At 34.6% G+C, this 21,799-nt stretch overlaps 1 protein-coding gene across 1 annotated transcript in view; it reads right to left on the bottom strand.

The window, feature by feature from the left end:
* cmtr1 (cap methyltransferase 1) overlaps window positions 1-21,799 on the bottom strand; it is a 121,596-nt gene that overhangs the window by 24,473 nt on the left and 75,324 nt on the right. Inside the window, exons 13-17 of the mRNA XM_039748362.1 lie at window positions 14,073-14,252; window positions 9,265-9,321; window positions 6,632-6,689; window positions 5,219-5,287; window positions 4,418-4,549 (exon numbers count right to left, since the gene is read on the bottom strand). Of these exons, the coding sequence (XP_039604296.1) occupies window positions 4,418-4,549; window positions 5,219-5,287; window positions 6,632-6,689; window positions 9,265-9,321; window positions 14,073-14,252 (496 nt within the window). The remainder of the gene's footprint in view (window positions 1-4,417; window positions 4,550-5,218; window positions 5,288-6,631; window positions 6,690-9,264; window positions 9,322-14,072; window positions 14,253-21,799) is intronic.

Here is a 21,799-nt window from a genome sequence, read left to right as displayed (position 1 = left end):
CGCTTTCCACTCACGGGACGGAAGGACAATCCCGACCGCTTTTATATAGTAAGAAAGAAGAAGAAGATATCGCACAGTCTGGAGTAGAAAATCATCTGTTACCTGGAAAAACGAAACTACAAATCCCATTGTGCATTGCAAAATGGACGGGGCGTGTGTGAAACCCCACACCTGCGTAGCACTCACGGGATGGAAGGACAATCCCGACCGCTTTTATATAGAAGGATATATATATATATATATATATATATATATATATATATATATATATATATATATATATATATATATATATATATATAGAATTAAAGGAACACTTTTTAATCAGAGTATAGCATAAAGTCAATGAAACTTATGGGATATTAATCTGGTCAGTTAAGTAGCAGAGGGGGTGTTAATCAGTTTCAGCTGCTGTGGTGTTAATGAAATTAACAACAGATGCACTAGAGGGGCAACAATGAGATGACCCCCAAAACAGGAATGGTTTAACAGGTGGAGGCCACTGACATTTTCCCTCCTCATCTTTTCTGACTGTTTCTTCACTAGTTTTGCATTTGGCTACAGTCAGTGTCACTACTGGTAGCATGAGGCGATACCTGGACCCTACAGAGGTTGCACAGGTAGTCCAACTTCTCCAGGATGGCACATCAATACGTGTCATTGCCAGAAGGTTTGCTGTGTCTCCCTGCACAGTCTCAAGGGCATGGAGGAGATTCTAGGAGACAAGCAGTTACTCTAGTAGAGCTGGAGAGGGCCATAGAAGGTCCATAACCCATCAGCAGGACCAGTATCTGCTCCTTTGGGAAAGGAGGAACAGGATGAGCACTGCCAGAGCCCTACAAAATGACCTCCAGCAGGCCACTGGTGTGAATGTCTCTGACCAAACAACCAGAAAGACTTCATGAGGGTGACCCAAGGGCCCCATGTCCTCTAATGGGCCCTGAGCTCACTGCCCAGCAGCATGCAGCTCGATTGGCATTCGCCATAGAATACCAGAATTGGCAGATGCACCACTGGTGCCCTGTGCTTTACAGATGAGAGCAGGTTCACCCTGTGCACGTGACAGAAGTGAAAGGGTCTGGAGAAGCCATGGAGAACATTATGCTGCCTGTAACATCATTCAGCATGAGCAGTTTGGTGGTGGGTTAATGATTGTCTGGGGAGGCATATCCATGGAGGGTCACACAGACCGCTACAGGCTTGATAAAGGCACCTTGGCTGCCATTAGGTATCAGGATGAAATCCTTGGACCCATTGTCAGACCCTATGCTGGCACAGTAGCTCCTGGTGCACGACAATTCCTGGCCTCATGTGGTGAGAGTATGCAGGCAGTTCCTGGAGGATGAAGGAATTGATACCATTGACTGGCCACCACACTTTCCTGACTTAAATCCAATAGAACACCTCTGGGACATTATGTTTGGTCCATCCAATGCCACCAGGTTGCACCTCAGACTGTCCAGGAGCTCAGTGATGCCCTGGTCCAGATCTGGGAGGAGATCCCCCACAACACCAGCTGTCATCTCATTAGAAGCAAGCACCAACAATGTCAGGCATGTATACAAGAACACAGGGGCCATACAAAGTGCTGCGTACAATTTTGAGTTGCTGCAATTAAATTTTGGCAAAATGGACTAGCCTGCCACATAATTTTTTCACTCTGATTTTTGGGGCGTCTTTGAATTCAGGGCTCTGTAGGTTGATCATTTTCATTTCCATCAAACGATGTGGCATCCTTTCGTTCCTAACACATTACCCAGTCTATATCAGTATAGATATCCAGGTGGATGTCTTTTTCCCATTGAGATCTGATGTGTTTTCAAAGTGTTCCTTTAATTTTTTTGAGCAGTTTATATATATATATATATATATATATATATATATATATATATATATATATATATATATATATACACACACACACACACACATATACAGTTTGATATTATGTATAGTGTTGCATTCATCGTCTGTATTATATTTTATTTTCACTAGTTTGTGGAAAGCATGCGAGTTAAGAATCCCATCATACTGTGCATACAAAAGAATAAAAGTGAAAACTTTTATTTTTTCAGGTTAAAAGAAAACAGGCTGCACTACCTACATCCTTATGTGCCTGTACTGTATATGCTGAGAACTGCAGAACATGTATTATCTATTTTCTGTTTATTAGATAAACATGCAAATGGCAGATAAAATACTTCAAGACACTTCTAAAGAACTATTATGCCATACCAAAGCACTGGATATTACAATATGTATGTATTGTTTTCTTCACTGTATCATAATAATTTAATATAAAGTAACATTGACCAATATGTACATCTCATATAGTTGATTGTTATAGACAATGGTCTATGTAAAGGCACACATGACTATATTACAACTAACAAATAAACTGGACCTTGCAAGTTTTTTGTAATGTAAAAGCTGTAGAGCAGAGGAAAGATGCTTCAGAGGTCCACTATTATGACTGACCTAAGAAAAGACAGAAAGCTTTGAACTGATAAGTGAAGAAACAAAAGTTATGTGTTGGGCCATATATGTGTAAATATATACAAATATATGGTGGTGTATGTTCCTCATGTATATCTTACCATATTTTTGTATAGTCTACATATTAAGATACTTATGCAAAAAAGGCCTGAATAATAAATGTAGGCAACTTTTGGCAGTACAGAGTTATGTACTGCATTGTGAGGAAGAAGCTGTTTGCTCTAAACATGAGTGAGTCAAAAAAGCTAGATAGCATGCAATTTCCTGTAAAATTTGTCTATATGTTATTAGTTTATCTAAGAAAAGATACCAGTTTGAGATTACAAATGAGCAGATGCACCCTATGTAAACTCTGTAGCTCATCCACGAATAAAAGATGACCATCTTAGTACTTAGAGCCTGGAAAAAAAATGCCTGCTGTACTCTTCTGAAGAAAGAACATGGGTTGAAGCAGGACTTTCAGCAGGGAGTATTTTTCCCCTGAGGTTTCCTTATGTTATCTCTTCACTGCAGTCTTTACAGTTTTATTAAAGCTGTACTTTTTAAAGAACACCTGTGTGACGTAGAATAGTATAAAAGAAGGGAATGCTTTTACAAATATAACAATGAACAGTTCTTTGAGTTTAACCTTAGAATGAAATGAATAAAGATGTATGTGAAGCTACTGTATAAGCAAATATTTTAAATACTAAAGTCAATAAACAACTACATACAAAAATAATTATAGCGGTTAGGTGAGAGCATGCTTTGAACTAACAATTCACAGAAACTGTCTATGTAAAACACTTATTTCAGCTGTCACATAGGTCCTTGTAAATGTATTATGAAACGAACACTTTATTATTTTTGAAGATGTAATACTGCATTTGTTAGAACTCAATTCTGGTCTGTGGTACTTTAGAACACTACTTTCCTGTATCTATTTTGTTTTGTACTGCATAGTTTGTTACTTTAAAAATATTTTTAGGATATTAGCCACTTTGAAAAGTTGCTTTGAAAATATTTTACAGATATTAGCCAATTTGAAATGCATTATGTAAAATAACAGTTCATTCCCTTCATAGTCAATACTCAAATTCAAGGTCAATTTATTTCAATAAAACTGACAAAGGTGCTGTACACCATTCTACAATAAAGCAGAGACAACAAAGCATAGTTACTCTTCTCAAACCAAATATTTTCATGATTTGGATCTTCTTCTATTATTGAGATGTTTTAAGTTTCACCGAAATCTAAATTTACTCTAATCATTTTATAGCACCTTAGCTTTTTTGATTTGTGCCTTCCCCCACCATAACCTATCATCTATGGGGGAGGAGCACATTTTGATCTCTAGTTTTCAACGTTTTAGGGTCCCCTGATACCAAAAACATTGATATCTCAATGATGGGTGTGTGTCTGTCTGTGTGTCACAGTTTCTACAGGATGGTCTAGAGCTAAAACGGCTGGACAAAAAAATACCAAACTCGAAACTTAAGCCTGTTATGGGATGATGATGTGCTAATTAGTTTTTGAGCAAATCGTGCAAGAGAAAAAGGCACTCTATAGGAACCCTCAAATACTGTAATTCTACAATGAATTATGAATCCTTCGTGCCAATTGCTATCATAATGACCCATTTTATGATCAGAAAGATCAGCAACAGAGAAATAATAATTACTGGAATGTTACAGAAAAGTTCAGGTAACTTGGTTCCTATGGCACAAACTGTCTATTGCATGGAAAAGCTCTTAAGAGAGTATGATGAAAAGTATAAAAATAGATCGGTTTATGACATCTGTTTGTTCTCACTAAGTTAATTGAATACGAAATTTATACTGTTAGATAAATACATGTCCTAAAAAAAGGATTTCCATGCCAAAAACAACTATGAACCTTCCTATTCAGCCAACAATCCCCCCACCCCAAAAAAAAAACTTACACCAAGTCCCAACAGAAACACTTGCTCTCCTCCTCCAACCATGCATCTATAATCAAGAACGTGGTGTATTTTATCAATTGTCTTGGAAGTAAGTGCTGTTGGTCTGAAGCTGAATGATTCTGTATCACTGTCCTGCAAAATAAATTAAAAACCTTAAAGATACATAGTAACTACTCAGTCATGAAACCTTTTACTATATATATATGCTCTTTTGCTTTCAGGCAAAGGTAGTTAAAGAAAAGAATTTATGATTTTAATTTATTTCAAATTAGGATTTTTCTTCAATGTGTACATGCACTTTGGACTTCTTAATAGCTGAAAGGTTTTAATTAACCATGCTAAATGAATATTTACATTATTCACTGTATTGTTTAAAAAAAAAAAAAATTAAATATTTTTGCTGCATGTTTGCCATTAAAAATGAACACTTGTGGGAACAATTACACTATGTTTATTATGGATAATAATATGTCATATGATCTTGTTTTTAGGTTACCAATAATTTCTTTGATTTATATTAAATACAAACACTGTAGCACTTGCACAGTACATATCATTTCAATTATATAGTACATGCTGCATAATAAATATTCATTAAACAGTGCTTACTTATCTTTTTCCTGAAATACATAGTATTTAAATCTAAGTAAATTTCTAAGTAATTAAGAGCCTCTGCTAAATCCTTACTTTGCAAGATGTTGTAAAGTCCAAAACTATTACCAGTGAGGCAGGACATGAAAGTCATGTTAACATTTAAACTCATTTTTATGTAAGTGCTGATTTCTTTTATATTCTTCTTACCTTAATGAGTTCAAAGAATTTAGATTTTGGATCAGATGAGAAAGGTGCAACTCTTGCTTGGTCTGGAATCTTCACAAGAGGGTAGTGAAAAGTAAAAAAAATAAACAAAAACAAAATAAACCTTTGGATTATTGGTTCAAAATGTTGCAACAAGAAAGCACATCAATTTACTATTAAATAAGCTCTGGAAATAAATTCTAAAGGGCATTTTTCCATTTATATAATATGGACTTAACTATTTTGAAATTAATTTGTAGAAAAAAATTGTCTTCAACTGTAGTCTGCACTGTTCGTTACAATACTAGCACAAAATTATATAAAACTAGAGCAAAAATATGTGAAAATATTTGAGCTATTACTACTCGCGATTTCTGCCCAGTGGCCAGTCTCAGCAGCCCAGCCAGTAGTGTAGCCTGCCAGGCTGCTGCAGGCTAGCACTTCAGTTGCAACATCGCGGCTCATTAACTTTGATCAGGGCTCATGAGGGGTTTCTTTGGGCAGTGTCATGCCTGGGGTATCAAGGAGCTGATGCCGCAGCTGCAACTATACTAGCAGATGACATTTCTGTTACCGTAATGCCATGGGAAAACGCACTTTTGCAAGAAGGCGGAAGTAGGAAAACTCAATAAGTAACAGCGAAGATGCAGAATGATTCAATCACAAATGATAGTAATCATTTTGTACAAGTTTAGTGCTAACTAGGATCTGTTATGCGGGCTGCACAGATTTCTGTTGTGGGCCGCATGCGGTCTGCGTGTTTGACATGCCTGGGCTATGTCATTGTTTAAAAGCCTCCTCCTCTTCTTGTATTCAAAGAGTGCCTTCTCTGTGATATAGTGATACGGACATTGTACTGCCAATTCCCATAGTATTTCATTAAATTAAATCTTAGTTCAAGTGGGTGCTTTAAAGTATATGAGAAATCACTAACTTATAGGGATTCTATAAAAGTAATGTTTTGATCTTTACTTGTAAATTAAGAATCCATTTATCTATGTAGAGTAAAATAAGCATTCTATTACTGAACATAATATTTTTCCACACTACAAGCAATATTACTGATGCAAAAGCCAAGGAATTGTTACTGTATGTACCTGGGATCATGTATAACTAAGAACTGAGTTCTTGGCAAAAAGAAAACATAAACATTTAGAATCATATAATATTATATATATATATATATATATATATATATATATATATATATATATATATATATATATATATATATATATATATATATATATATATATATGGACAAGTTTAATAAAAATATTATTAAACCAAGTAAAATAATGCTTAACCAATGCCCACGGCAATAGCCTGATGCATTTATGAAAGTAAACATTAAAGTTAGAAATTATGTCTAAATTGTCAGGGTTTTTTTTTGTATTTCTGATCTTAATTACTCACCCCCCAGAGTTTGAAACACTCCTTTCGAATGTCTGCTTGCTTGGGCTCTGACAAATTACTGAAACACAGGGAATCCATTTAAAACCATAAAGAAAGTAAGTGTCAATTAATACTGAACATAAGAAACAAAAATATCCCAATCTGTAACAGAGACAATGCAAATATGCATCATTAGTTTTATCTACAGTTATATTTACACACACTGCACATATGTTGTTTGACTGAATAAGCTGCTTCTGCAGTATTTTCTGTGTGTGTGTGAAAGATCCTGTCTTGCCTACCTGAATGCAGCTAGATACATACGGTCATAAAATTAGAATATCATGACAAAGTTGATTTATTTCAGTAATTCCATTCAAAAAGTGAAAATTGTATATTAGATTCATTCATTACACACAGAATGATGTATTTCAAATGTTTATTTCTTTTAATTTTGATGATTATAACTGACAACTAATGAAAGTCCCAAATTCAGTATCTTGGAAAATTAGAATATCAATTAAGACCAATGCAAAAAAAAGGATTGCTGTCTTTATCTGCAGGTATGTATTGCTGTGAAAATGTGCCCTTATTATGCCATTACTTCTTAAATTAGAAGATATAGTATTCTTTATTCCTTTAATACAGAGTGGTCCAAATCTTATTATGCAGATCCAGATCGTCTGGATGACTTTGCTTTATGCGGGAATGATTCCAGTTCAGCGCGAAGACGATTCATGTCGTCAATTCACACACTTCTCGATGGTCCAGGATTTTTCGGGTGATTTTCTATGTGATAAACTTATAGATATATATAGATATATATATAGATATAGCATAATGAAAATTGCATAATTAGATCTGGATCACCATATAGACATATGCCAGAGTCAAACTGTTTAATTTGTAATGCAGTTTCTGAGTCAGTTAGGTAGACTTTCAGTGTGCGCTTCAAGTTTATATTTGAGGCCCCATCCACACTACTAGGTTTTAATTAAAAACATATACATTTATCTATGTTTTCACTTTTCATCCACACTAATGTTTTTAATTCCTGAAAATAAAGAGTTTTAAAAACACTCTCCGGAGCTAAATACGTTTGTAAATGCAGCAACAGCACTGTGGTGTGGACAAGTGACAGTGGGAGTTTTCAGAACTCCACTCTAATATCACTCCGACTGATTCTGGCCCTTCCCTGACTGGATTCTGTTCATTACAACATCTCATTAACTGACTGATCACCCTTCACCTAAACAAAAACATTTTCGAACACAGCGGGTACAGAAGAGTTGTTTTAAATGGCGCTTGTTGCACTCTTTACCTGTATGCATCTAAATTGCATTTGTAAAATTTAAATGCTGCACACATGTATAAAAAGACAGATTTACCGGTTGCCACAGTTTTACAATAAATCCTGTCCTGACACAATTAAATTCAGAGCAATGCAAAAATCAGATTGTAAATAACTTAGTTAATGACCTCCAATCAATATTTATTACTTAATCTTAATCTGTTCGATAATGAGGAGCGAATTTCACCACAAAAAAATGGTAACGTGCTTAATGAAGTAGAAGGATGTAGAATGCAGCAAAACAATATTACAAGACATAAAGTACAATGCAGTAAAGAGAAGATGCAGACATATGCTCATATTTATTTTATTTTCTCCATTGAGTTAATTTTACAAATGTTGCTTGGTACAAGATGCGCTCCGATAGTTGTGAACTGCTTATAATTAATCCTCTCTCGAATGGAACACAGAGATAAACATTTATTTTTTTTAAGTGTCGCTTTAATATTTGTAGTCTTTTTATTTAATGAAATGAAATTGCCAGTTCTAAAGACTATTTCAACCTGTAATCAGCTAATTAATGTGACACAGGGGTAATTCACTGCAGCTCCTTAAATATTTTCTTTTTCCATGCTACGAATGCTCTATCATAATCCTAGATGCACAGATATTTTTAAAAGCACATAAAGCATAAGGAAATCTGATATTCATGGGGCTCTCAAATTTTCACTACACAGCACCTTCACAGAGTTGCTATAGACACGCAAATAGCCAGTGTAGGCAAAACATTTACATTTTATGCATTTTCGGGCATTTCAGTATGGACAGGGATTCCTTTATAAATGAAGCAAAAAAACTCCAGTGTGGACAGAGATTGTTTACATGAAAATGTGGTAGTGTGAACATACCCTCAATTATATGGTGTGCAGGCAAACATTTACTACACATGGAATACTTGTAAGGTCTGAGTAATCTCCCATAAAAATTGAACTATATGAAGTGTAAGGCAAAAAATAACTGACAACTACAAGAATGAAAAATTCAATATTCACACATGTGATCATGATGAAGACACTTCCATTTTCAATCACTCAAGTGTGTAATTATTTGTCTAAGCAAGATTCATGTTATGCTCATAAATTAACATTTTTTTCTTTTTTGTAAATATACAAGTAATATACAGTAACAGTAAGTACATTAAGTTGCTCTTACTGCATATACTTCTTATGCACTTTTATTTCTATGGTGAAACTAATGTTTACAGAATAATTTTTCAAAAAATAAAAACACACAATGAGTAGCAACAAAATATTCCTTACTATAAGAAGTGATTAAAAGAATCAAGAGATAAATTTAAACTTACTTGTCCAAAACAAATCCACGAATTTTTGCAAGAGCTTTAATCTGTGTGCTACAATGTCTAAAAACAAAAAATAATGAAAAATTAGTTAGATGAATATTACATACAATGTTCACATACTGTACCTATAACAAGTAGCAGCATCATAATTTTACCACACAGAAAAACACTTCTTTTTTTGAATAACTCTCTTAAAATTTACAGTAAAAGCCAGCTCCACACAAACAGAGTAACAGTCTTATATTTTCATCCAGATTACATGTCAATATGGCAAGCCAAACTAAACAAAATAAAATGCACTTCAGTTTTCTTAAAATGCATTTAAGATTTCTAAAATACTGAATTTAATTTTACAAAATCCAAAATTTAAATTTCCAAATATCTTAAAAACACTTTAATTAAGTTCTCATTTAAATAATAGGGCATATTTAAAGGAAGTGACTAAAATATTTCAAACTGGGTATATTTTATTTTACAACAATTAACATTGTTATGCATATCACATTATAGAATAAGCAGTATTTATGAATGAGAGATTGCAAAATTTACATCATCACATGAATTTCTGATTTTCTAAAATGTTTTTTTTCTTTTAAAGTAGCTGTACAATTTTATCAAGATATATTAAAATGCACTTTGAGACTTAAGTAAATGCCATATAGAAATCCCCACGCTTTGTGTACTACAAAATGGTTGAATACCAAAACTGGTAAAAATCAGCCTAATTTAATAACACAAAAATGAAACGTTATTAACTATGATGTCTGCAAACTGCTTTCTTGAATTTCAAGTTGTAGTTAAGGTTTACTGTCATGTGGACAAAACCACTAAGGAGGGTAGGAGAAAACCACAATGATCTATAAATTGTTTTAAGCTTACTGCCTTCATTTCAGAAAAAAGGGGAGCCAGAGTCTATCCTCACATTTTAATGCAATTTTCATTGGGGATACTGACATAAGACTTGTGTTTTAGTTGCAACTCACAGTGGGTGATTTACTTAAAGTCAGACTACAGAGAATTCAGAATATAAGCATTTTTAAAGAACTAAAATCTATATTTAAATGGCAAAGGTTTATATATATATATATATATATATATATATATACACATATACACACACAGTGTATAGTCCTGATATATTTCTGTTTCTAAATAACACTGTCCAAAATAATGTAAGAATTTTCAAAATGAAAGATATCATTTAAATCTGCAAAATACAAAATTGTGTCAAATTTAAAAGTAGCCTAGGCTCCAAACCTTAATAGTTGACATGACACACCTTCATAGCAGCAGACTTTGTATTTGCATCAATCAAGTCCACTTGCCTATCAGTAGCTTTTTCAATATAAAGATCAGCAAACAGCAGAAAGGATGAATCTCCCTTATACTGCCAAATTGATTTTTAACAGTATATTTTGAATTTTCTTTCCTGAAATATATTCTGAAGGGGTTTTTTTTTATGAGTGCATTCCCCACCATTAAAAGAATGTTAGTACAGTTATAAATGCAGTTAGTGCTCATGTTTGATGGCAAGTTTGCTAAATTTACTAGAAGATTGCAAGATAATGATTCTTTCACAATTGTCCAACACACCCAGTTACAAAGGACCTAAAATAAAATGCCTCCTAATTGCTCTCCTATCAGTCAACAAATGCAACAATTTATTCCATGTACTATTCAAGGTAAATACAAACTCAAATGTGCTGTACAAATAAAAAGTAATGTAAACTATGCATTACGGATCACCAGGAAGGAATGGGGACATATACTCCAAGAAATTATATCTAAGAAGTAACACCAGTTGGCAGCTATTAAAAGCTTTTAGATAATGAAGAATAATATGTAAATCTTCAGAATGTTTTGAGGTCCCATATTTTCCGGTTTCTTTGTGGTGGCGGCCTGCGCCACCACCACCTACTCAAAGCATCATGATGCACCAACATTGATGGACTGAAAGCCAGAAGTCTACGTGACCATCATCATCAGGTCCTTCCATGAAAACCCTAAATACAAAGAGGACTGTTTGACTTATGTTAGGTAGATTGCCCAGAGGGGACTGGGCGGTCTTGTGGCCTGGAACCCCTACAGATTTTATTTTTTTTCTCCAGCCCTTGGAGCTTTTTTTTTGTTTTTTCTGTCCACCCTGGCCATCGGACCTTACTTATTCTATGTTAATTAATGTTGACTTATGTTTATTTTTTATTGTGTCTTATATTTTTCTATTCATTTTGTAAAGCACTTTGAGCTACATTTTTTGTATGAATATGTGCTATATAAATAAATGTTGATTGATTGATTGATTTCAACATAACTATTTTGACAAAAATAAGCAAACAAAAAATAATCAGTACAATCATTATATGTTTAAATATAGCCATGGCCACTAATCTGGATCAAGAACTGCAATGATTAAATTTAACTTTAATCTTAAATATAGAAATTGCCCAGGGAAGTCTTTCCGTCAAGCAAAAAAAAAAAAAGTTAAATTACAAAATATAAGCAATGATGTTCCTGATTCTCTTAAATCCATAGATATAGTAGGTAGGCTTTGCACTATGAATTTACAAATAAAAATCATCTGTCAGATAATGTGTTCAACAAAAGAACATGTGGAATACACAGAGTTCCCACCCTGCTACAATAATAATACAGATGTAACAGGTTTGGAAAGGTGTTAACTAATTAATAATATGTTTAAGCTTCTGCTTTACAAATCTTCCTCTAGCTGAACTCTTGCACATCTGATACCGCTAAGGGATTAATGATGTCATGATTCTCGTAGTCCTTTCAGGTGGGTGTCTAAAAGTACTTGCTACAACCATGAACTACAACTTGTAGAAAGACTCTAACAGTGTTAGGTCAAACAAATATTTCTGAACAATAAATAAAATGGTCTATAGTTCCCAAAGATTTTGCACAGTTAAAACTTTTATTAGCAATACAGCTTTGCATGGCATTACTCTTTGATCTCAACCATATGATCATTCCAGGGAAATTTTCCCAATGGCTAATCAAAACAGGTAGGTCAAAACTGTTATATAACATTTCTCACTCATGAAACACAAAATATTTTCTGTATTAATAACATCCTGAAATAATTCATGTGGTAAATGGAACATCATACTGAGATATTTGTGAATCAGTCTCAATGATTCCTGCTTTATTTCATTAAATTTCTCCACATTTTGCTTGCTGATGTCCATCAAATATGCCTGTTTGTCTCTTGTAGTTCAATGGCTATATAAAGAATGATAAGATCCTCATGGAGTAGATGATTTATGTCACTATGTGCATGTAATGAATATATTCACTGATCTTTTCTGTTCAGTAACTACAAACAAAATACTGCTTAAAATCGTTATTAGATTTAAAAACCAGATATTATTATGGTGCTTAGTGAGGTCCAAGCATTACTGCTCTTTCACATGTGGCCACATCTTCTATCAGGTGGTGTTGATAAAATTTCAGCATAAATGGGTTGCAACCTCCGATTTTAAGAAAGTCCTCTCTGCATGGAGCACCATCTCTGAATAGGCAGTAGTAGCTGGAAATGATATTGTCCAATTACCATCCATTAGATCTACATTTATTAAGAAATGCATTGTGGAAAAAATGAAGTCCACATGATCTTATGTTCATCAATGTCTTGTTCACAGCACGTTAAAGCTCTGACTATAACAAGTCAAACAGTTTCCAGTTAATGAACTCCGTGCCTATGTACTTACTTTTCACTTCTCTGCCATTTGTTTCAAATCCAATTACTGCCAGAAGGGATCCTATTCCACTGGGCCCTTAAGCAAGGTTCTTAACCTGAAAATTGCTGCTGGGGTGTTGTACAATGGCCTGCACTCTGACCCTCAAAGGTCTTGTGAAAAGACAATTTCCCCTTGGGATTAACAAAGTATATCAAATCAAAAAAAAGTCTCATCAAAGTGAAGGATATTCCCAACTTGCTGAGACACTTCCCTGACAAGCAATGATTTACAATAAGGAGAAATATATTTTGTGGTAAAATGTGCACATTTTGTTTCAATACATGAAAGTTTAGCTGGGATTTTACTGTCAGTACACATTTTACTGAATAATTTACACTTTGCATGTCTTGTGTCTTCATCTTTATGGAGCCATAGCTTGTATTTTTTATTTATTTACCAAATTACCAAATTACCAAATTACCAAATACACATTTACCTAGCATTTTGGCATATGGATTACAGATCAGTACATAACTATTATGAGATCTCATAACATTAATGAATGTAATCCACTCTTCAAGATTTTGTTAATTTACAAAATTACATTACATAGACCTTATTTTATTTATATTTAAAAAATCCATGACTTTTCCAAAATGTAATGGTCATTTGGTAATTTTTAAAACTTTTCCAGGTCTGGAAAACCCTAATTTCAATGATTGAGGGAACCCTGTAAGATTAAATTATAATATTCCACAGTTTAACTGATCTATGGGAGCAGGGGCCAAAACATAAATGTTTCATTTTGAGCATGATTTTATACGTTATATAAATATAAAATAAAATTATACAAAAAAACAACAATTCTCCACTTACTAGTTAATATATATGTTTCACTTTTTTAATTTCAATGTGCCACGCTTTTAAATATAAGATTCAAAATCTAGAAATGCAAAAATATTAAAAAAAATGTATTTCATGTTCTTCTTACTCACCGCTCCAAATTTGATAGGGTTGTTATTGACAAACGTACAAAGAAATGCCACATTTGGTATAAAGAAAACTATTATAAAATTGAACAATGCTAACTTTAAGTTTACTGTGAGATTTACTAACCTCTCATTGGACTGAATCATATAGTCAAAGAAGTCCACATCAGTCTTCATTATATCCAGAGGGACAACCAGGTTCACATCCCTGTCTGTATTTCTGAGCTGGTTAAGTTTAAGGTTCACATTAAATAAGTAATCACGGACAGCATCAATTCTTGGCTTTAAACCTCGGCAGACCACATACCTAAGAGACACAAATAGCTAAAATAAGGTAACTGCTGCAAACTCAAGAAAAAAGTAATGTACAAAACAATACCACAGGTACACATTTAAATATATATGTACACATTGCATTTTTATGTACGCATCATTTTAATTTTTTTTTTTCAAAATTTTATGTTAAAGCTATATAATAATGTACAACACTTTAAAGTTATGAGTGGAAGTGTGCAATATATTAGAATAAATTAACCTGAACAGAATATACACAACTCTGCATGTGATTCTGCATTATAACCCACTGACAAGAAGTAAGAAGTTATGCCACCACTTTGTTATCTTTCACAGCAGCCATCAATGTGACTCAAGATGTTTTGTACAGTATATGTAATGTCTGTATTTAAGTTGAATTTTAGGTACACTAGGGGGCTTCCATCCCTGCTCGCTTTGCTCGACCACCCCTTTGTTTGGTTTACTGGATATACAATTTAAAGAGATTGTTATTTTAATGGTAATTGTTATATACAGTGGTGTGAAAAACTATTTGCCACCTTCCTGATTTCTTATTCTTTTGCATGTTTGTCACACAAAATGTTTCTGATCATCAAACACATTTAACCATTAGTCAAATATAACACAAGTAAACACAAAATGCAGTTTTTAAATGATGGTTTTATTATTTAGGAGAAAAAATCCAAACCTACATGGCCCTGTGTGAAAAAGTAATTGCCCCCTGAACCTAATAACTTGTTGGGCCACCCTTATCAGCAATAACTGCAGTCAAGTGTTTGCGATAACTTGCAATGAGTCTTTTACAGCGCTCTGGATGAATTTTGGCCCACCCATCTTTGCAGAATTGTTGTAATTCAGCTTTATTTGAGGGTTTTCTAGCATGAACCGCCTTTTTAAGGTCATGCCATAACATCTCAATTGGATTCAGGTCAGGACTTTGACTAGGCCACTCCAAAGTCTTCATTTTGTTTTTCTTCAGCCATTCAGAGGTGGATTTGCTGGTGTGTTTTGGGTCATTGTCCTGTTGCAGCACCCAAGATCGCTTCAGCTTGAGTTGACAAACAGATGGCCGGACATTCTCCTTCAGGATTTTTTGGTAGACAGTAGAATTCATGGTTCCATCTATAACAGCAAGCCTTCCAGGTCCTGAAGCAGCAAAACAACCCCAGACCATCACACTACCACCCCCATATTTTACTGTTGGTATGATGTTCTTTTTCTGAAATGCTGTGTTCCTTTTACGCCAGATGTAACGGGACATTTGCCTTCCAAAAAGTTCAACTTTTGTCTCATCAGTCCACAAGGTATTTTCACAAAAGTCTTGGCAATCATTGAGATGTTTCTTAGCAAATTTAAGACAAGCCCTAATGTTCTTTTTGCTTAACAGTGGTTTGGTCTTGGAAATCTGCCATGCAGGCCGTTTTTGCCCAGTCTCTTTCTTATGATGGAGTCGTGAACACTGACCTTAATTGAGGCAAGTGAGGCCTGCAGTTCTTTAGACATTGTCCTGGGGTCTTTTGTGACCTCTCGGATGAGTCGTCTCTGCGCTCTTGGGGTAATTTTGGTCGGCTGGCCACTCCTGGTAAGGTTCACCACTGTTCCATGGTTTTGCCATTTGTGGATAATGGCTCTCACTGTGGTTCGCTGGAGTCCCAAAGCTTTAGAAATGGCTTTATAACCTTTACCAGACTGATAGATCTCAATTACTTCTGTTCTCATTTGTTCCTGAATTTCTTTGGATCTTGGCATGATGTCTAGCTTTTTAGGTGCTTTTGGTCTACTTCTCTGTGTCAGGCAGCTCCTATTTAAGTGATTTCTTGATTGAAACAGGTGTGGCAGTAATCAAGCCTGGGGGTGGCTACGGAAATTGAACTCAGGTGTGATACACCACAGTTAGGTTATTTTTTAACAAGGGGGCAATTCCTTTTTCACACAGGGCCATGTAGGTTTGGATTTTTTTCTCCCTAAATAATAAAAGCCATCATTTAGAAACTGCATTTTGTGTTTACTTGTGTTATATTTGACTAATGGTTAAATTTGTTTGATGATCAGAAACATTTTGTGTGACAAACATGCAAAAGAATAAGAAATCAGGAAGGGGGCAATTAGTTTTTCACACCACTGTATGCATTCTTTTCACTTTTACTTTAAAAACTTTTGTAAAAACAATACTTGTCCTTTATTTTCGGCCCCAGGCATGGTTAAATCTCTTTCTTCACGTATAACGCTGCTCGCGTTGTGAAGGAGGACGGCTGAACACACGCTAAGGAGATGCCGTCGGATCATCTGCTGTCTTTCTGCTGCTGGCGAGCTGCCTGTTCTGCTTGTCGCATGTCGTTGTTTTAAGAGCTGGGAGCACATGATGCATGTCTGACAAAAGTAATCCAACAACTGCTAGGTTAGATGTTCGTGGACTTGTTTTAAATGATGGCTCACTGCCTTGTCTCACGTGATGTTGTAAAAACAATACTTGTCCTTTATTTCCGACCCCGGGCATGGTTAAATCTCTTTCTCGCAGGACGTATAACATTGTTCACGTTGTGAAGGGGGGGCTGCTGCTGTTACGCTGCTCGTCGATCATTTTAAAGCCTGTATAGCCGCTGTCCTTTTTGCCACTTGGTGTCTGCTGCTGCTTGTGAAGAGAAGGGGTTAGGGTGGCTAAACTCACACGCAAGGAGAAGTGGTCGGATCATCTGCTGTGAGCTGCGTGTTTTGCTTGTCGCTTGTCATTGTTTTAAGAGGCTGGGAGCAAGTTAAAGTGTCTCTCATGGGACTTCAAATTGTCTTCTGAGAAGATCACGTCTTGTCTTCCTAGTCTGCCTCCCTAAGATATTTTTTTATAATAGAGAGATATATTGCCTTTGCAACAATGTAGCCTACAGAACACAGTCTGACAAAGTTACTTTTCTATAACCCATTTCAACTTAAGCCTTCTAAATATATAGCAAAAATAATTGTGTTAAAAATAAATATCATTATTGGTACTCAATCAAATGAGATCTAAAAAACAAGCTCTAAATTAAATCAATTACTTATATTTTTAAAAGTGATGAAACAAAAATACCAAACTATTTTACAGATGGGTACAAAGTAGTTAGGTGTTCCAAAATGTTTACCGATCTTTCATTAGGGAACAGATTTCACTTTTTATTGAAGAAGTCAGATTTATTTCCTTCTAAGAACTTACAAAGGGTTTACAAAGAAGTAATTAAAAGGCTACAAGAAACCTAGTATGCTTTATTGTTGGCATGACAAAGTTTTTCTCTTTTACAATACATTTTGAAATAAATCTGTTTTTAAAACAAATTATGCAGTGCTTACCCCTGGCAGAGAGGCAACTTAGAATATGAATTAAATTTTAGGAAGTTAATACCTGAACTAATGATATACATCTACGCTTTCAAACAATTAAGATATTTTAACATTTTACTTATCTTTGCGTTGTAATTAGATATTGTAGATCACAGAAAAACAATAAACATGCCATTCATAATTACCTGGCAAGATAGGTTTAAATCATACCCAACCACTACCTCGGCAAATACAGATGTGCTCAAATTTTCACTGCCATGTTAGTGTGTTGTGATATATTTTCTTCAGTCCCATTACAAGCTGTTTACTGCCTCATACCTATGTTCTTATTTCTGCTAGACAGCTTTACTTCCTAAAGCCTTTCTTGCTATACATCAGTTACATATAAACAGATTAATGAATAATGAAAGCCTCATCCACAGTTCATTAAGGAAGTGTGGTTCATCCTCAATTCAAGAAATATACTGCCCACAGAAATGATATTTGTTATATAAAATATAAGCCAGTCTTCATTAGAAACAGCAATATAAAAAGATTACACAACTTTTACAGATCTATGATTGATAATCTAAAGAGCTAAAAATATCCCCCCTGCAAATCTCTGAAAGTCAAGTTAAGCTCATAGCTCAAGTCAGTTTTCACTTTACTAATGCACCTGCCTGACTGTTGTTTTTTTTTTTTTGTTTTACATTTCTGTACATGATATATACAATTTACATGTTGCTGTTGTATAAGTTTACAACACAACATAGCTTTTAGGACAGCTGTGACTTCAGAGGATGAATTTGGAAAAGTGAACCTTATAAAAGTGCTCACTACACAGGGATCATGATTATGCTCTGATTAAAACCTTGTACAAGTATAACACAGGAATCCAATTGTCTAATCTGGTCTTTGCACAATGAATACAATGAACACCATCTGAACCTGTGGTTGTAAAAAAGAAAGTGGTGCTATTGATGTACAGCACAAATTATACACTTTGGCAAAAAGGCATCCATGATTTTCAGCTATTTAAATAAAGAACAAACTTTAATTTTTATTTGTGCTGTATGCTCACCTTCACCATCTCTCCTTAGACCTGTAAATTAAAAAATTAAACAAAGTCACACATGGCTTCGTTAAAATGTGTGAGGTCTATGTTGTGCATTAAACTAGAAGTTCCCAAAGTGAAGGGTGCCCAAAATGTTGTATCATCTGACCAGAGTCCCCTGCTAATATAAAACTAATGCTGTGAAGCAGAGCATGATCTTGGACCTTGGTTAGTATGGAGGAATATTTCGGACAAAATGAAATAAATAAATAAATGCGTAAATAAATAAATGTACTGTGAAATGTGAGCATAAATAAATAAATGTGTCATGAAATGAGAGCCTTAATAAATAAATATGTCATGAAATGAGAGCATAAATAAATAAATGTGTCACGAAATATGTTTTTCGTTGCTTATTTATTTATTTCATTTTGTCCATAACATTCCTGCAAACCGTCATGAAATACGGCTTGAAATAAAACTGTCACTTTCACTCGTCAAAGTTGAGAGGGTGGGCTCTAACACGCCCTCTTAGTTACTGATTGGTGAATCGATAGCACAAGAATTAATTAGAAAAATGCTTACTACTGCCGATGAAATGGATTCTGCCGAAGATATTACGTATTTCAGAGAGAGAATTGAAGATTTATCGGAAGAAATTACAATGTTGGCGGCCCTTTTAGACTCCGATATAGATGAAACTGTTTTTGAAATTATCAAAGAACAGGTGGAACGGACTCTACTGCACTCCAGTTCAGGTGACAAAGTTCGCTGCTCTGGACGTCCAATCTTTGACATTCCAGCTGAGTCAATAGAACACCTTCTGTTATGCGGTTTAAAAGTACAACAGATTGCAGATCTATATGGTGTATCAGAGAAGATGATCACAAGGCGAATGAGCCAGTTTGATATACGGTAAGCTTACAACGGCTGTATTAGTTTAGGTACTTTGACATGGAACGCCCAAAGCAGCTCCAACTAATATTTTGAACTGAACAACTTTACCACTGATCAGAGCTGTACAGTTGTTTGAAAAAGTAGCTGCGAATATGCACCTGACTTTATACTCGTAAAACAAGGGTCAAATACTCAGTTCTAAAAGGGCCGCCAACATTGTAATTTCTTCCGATAAATCTTCAATTCTCTCTCTGAAATACATAATATCTTCAGCAGAATCCATTTCATCGGCAGTAGTAAGCATTTTTCTAATTAATTCTTGTGCTATCGATTCACCAATCAGTAACTAGAGGGCGTGTTAGAGCCCACCCTCTCAACTTTGACGAGTGAAAGTGACAGTTTTATTTCAAGCCGTATTTCATGACGGTTTGCAGGAATGTTACGGACAAAATGAAATAAATAAATAAGCAACGAAAAACATATTTCGTGACACATTTATTTATTTATGCTCTCATTTCATGACATATTTATTTATTAAGGCTCTCATTTCATGACACATTTATTTATTTATGCTCACATTTCACAGTACTTTTATTTATTTACACATTTTTTTATTTATTTCATTTTGTCCGAAATATTCCTCCATAGGTTAGTACTACAGTAACAACAGTCACACAGCAATCCAGTAATCCCCTTAATCAAAACAAATTATTAACTATTGAAGACTATTGATTTATTTCAAATATCATATAATATCCGTGTCAGAAGTTCTCAACTAAAGGTGATATCTGTTTAAAGAAGGGGTCTCCAACCTTTTCTCCCCTCAGAGATGTCTTTACAAAATGAAAATGGCCAAGAGCTACTCAAGTTTTCTAATGTTAATTCTCACAGCTTATTTCAGCCCAAACAAACTGAATAAGCTTGTTTTGCCTGAACATTTTACAAAATATTGGTGTCCGCAACTCATTAAAACATCATAAAAAATATTTAGTTCACCTACAAGCACATTTTGTATGTCTATATGCATTTTCTAGTGTATCTCACACTATTGCATAAAAACATGAATGCTGTGAAAACAAAACAATGCAATTACAAATACACAGATATTATTTATTCATTTGTCATTTTGTTACATGTCACTGTTTCACTTCACAAGAGTATTCACGTCTAGTTGCATGAGTGATGTGTTTTTAGTTAGTCAGATGACTGGCACTGCAAGTCAACAAGAGTGGTATATGGTGGAGTGTAGCCACTTAGGTTCAGTCTTATGGAGTCATTTAAATGTTCATCTGGCAGTCTTGTTCTGAACTTTGATTTCATGACATTCATATCAGAAAAAGCAGACTCACAGAGGTATGTAGACCCAAACAAAGCAGACATTTTCAGAGCTGCTTGGTGAAGATTCTTATAGTTATCAGGCTCTACTAAGCTCTAGAAATGCTGAGAATGCTGTTGAGACTTTTAACTGCACATTATTTTGAAGTTTTACTAATATATAATATCCAATGTCTGTCTGTCTGTATGCTTTTCACAGGAGAAATACTTAATGGATTTAGATCGTTTTTTTCTATAATTTGCTTGAATATTCCGGTTGATTTCGCAACTTCTCTCATTTCACTATGTATCATAGTTCGCTTGCTGTACTGATTTATTTGTGCAAATCCGAGAAACACACAGCAGGCCGAGGGGAGGGGCCATCCTCGCTCAACAGCTTTGAGGCGTGTACTTTAACTCTGCTCAGCTAGCGAACGAGAGAACAATTGAATTCTACTTTGTTTAATATTTAGAATAAAGTGTTACTTAGGTCTTGATGAGTTTGAGTCTGGATATTCTCTTAAGTGTATGCCACATTGAAAAGATAAATTGCAATTCAGATTGTGGATTGTGATTTTGTGTTAAAAGGATCGTGATATGATTTTTTGGAATGATCGCCCACCCCTAATTTGACTAATCAAGTTTTCAAATTTATGTAGGATTCATTAACCCTTTGGCGAGCTACTTGGAAAGGGGTTGCAAGTTACCGGTAGCTCTCAAGCAACGTGTTGAAGACCCCTGGTTTAAAGAATAAGTTTAATATGATCTATCTATCTAAGTTATCTTTTCACAAACATGGTGTGATTAATTTGCCACAGGAGACTGTGTTCTAAAGTGAAATACTTTTTCCAAATTTAAAAAAATATAGTGCCTGTGTCTGCATTTTAAAATAGGATTCAAATGCGTCCAATTTTCAAGCCATGAATGTCCTCAATTACAGATCAGCATGACATTGCCAAATGCTATGAACAATGCATTTGTGTCATTTTCAGGGAAATAAAATT

Source organism: Polypterus senegalus, chromosome 3 (genome assembly GCF_016835505.1).
Source record: "Polypterus senegalus isolate Bchr_013 chromosome 3, ASM1683550v1, whole genome shotgun sequence".
Classification (NCBI taxonomy): domain Eukaryota; kingdom Metazoa; phylum Chordata; class Cladistia; order Polypteriformes; family Polypteridae; genus Polypterus; species Polypterus senegalus.
This window is presented reverse-complemented; position numbering and strand designations above follow the sequence as displayed.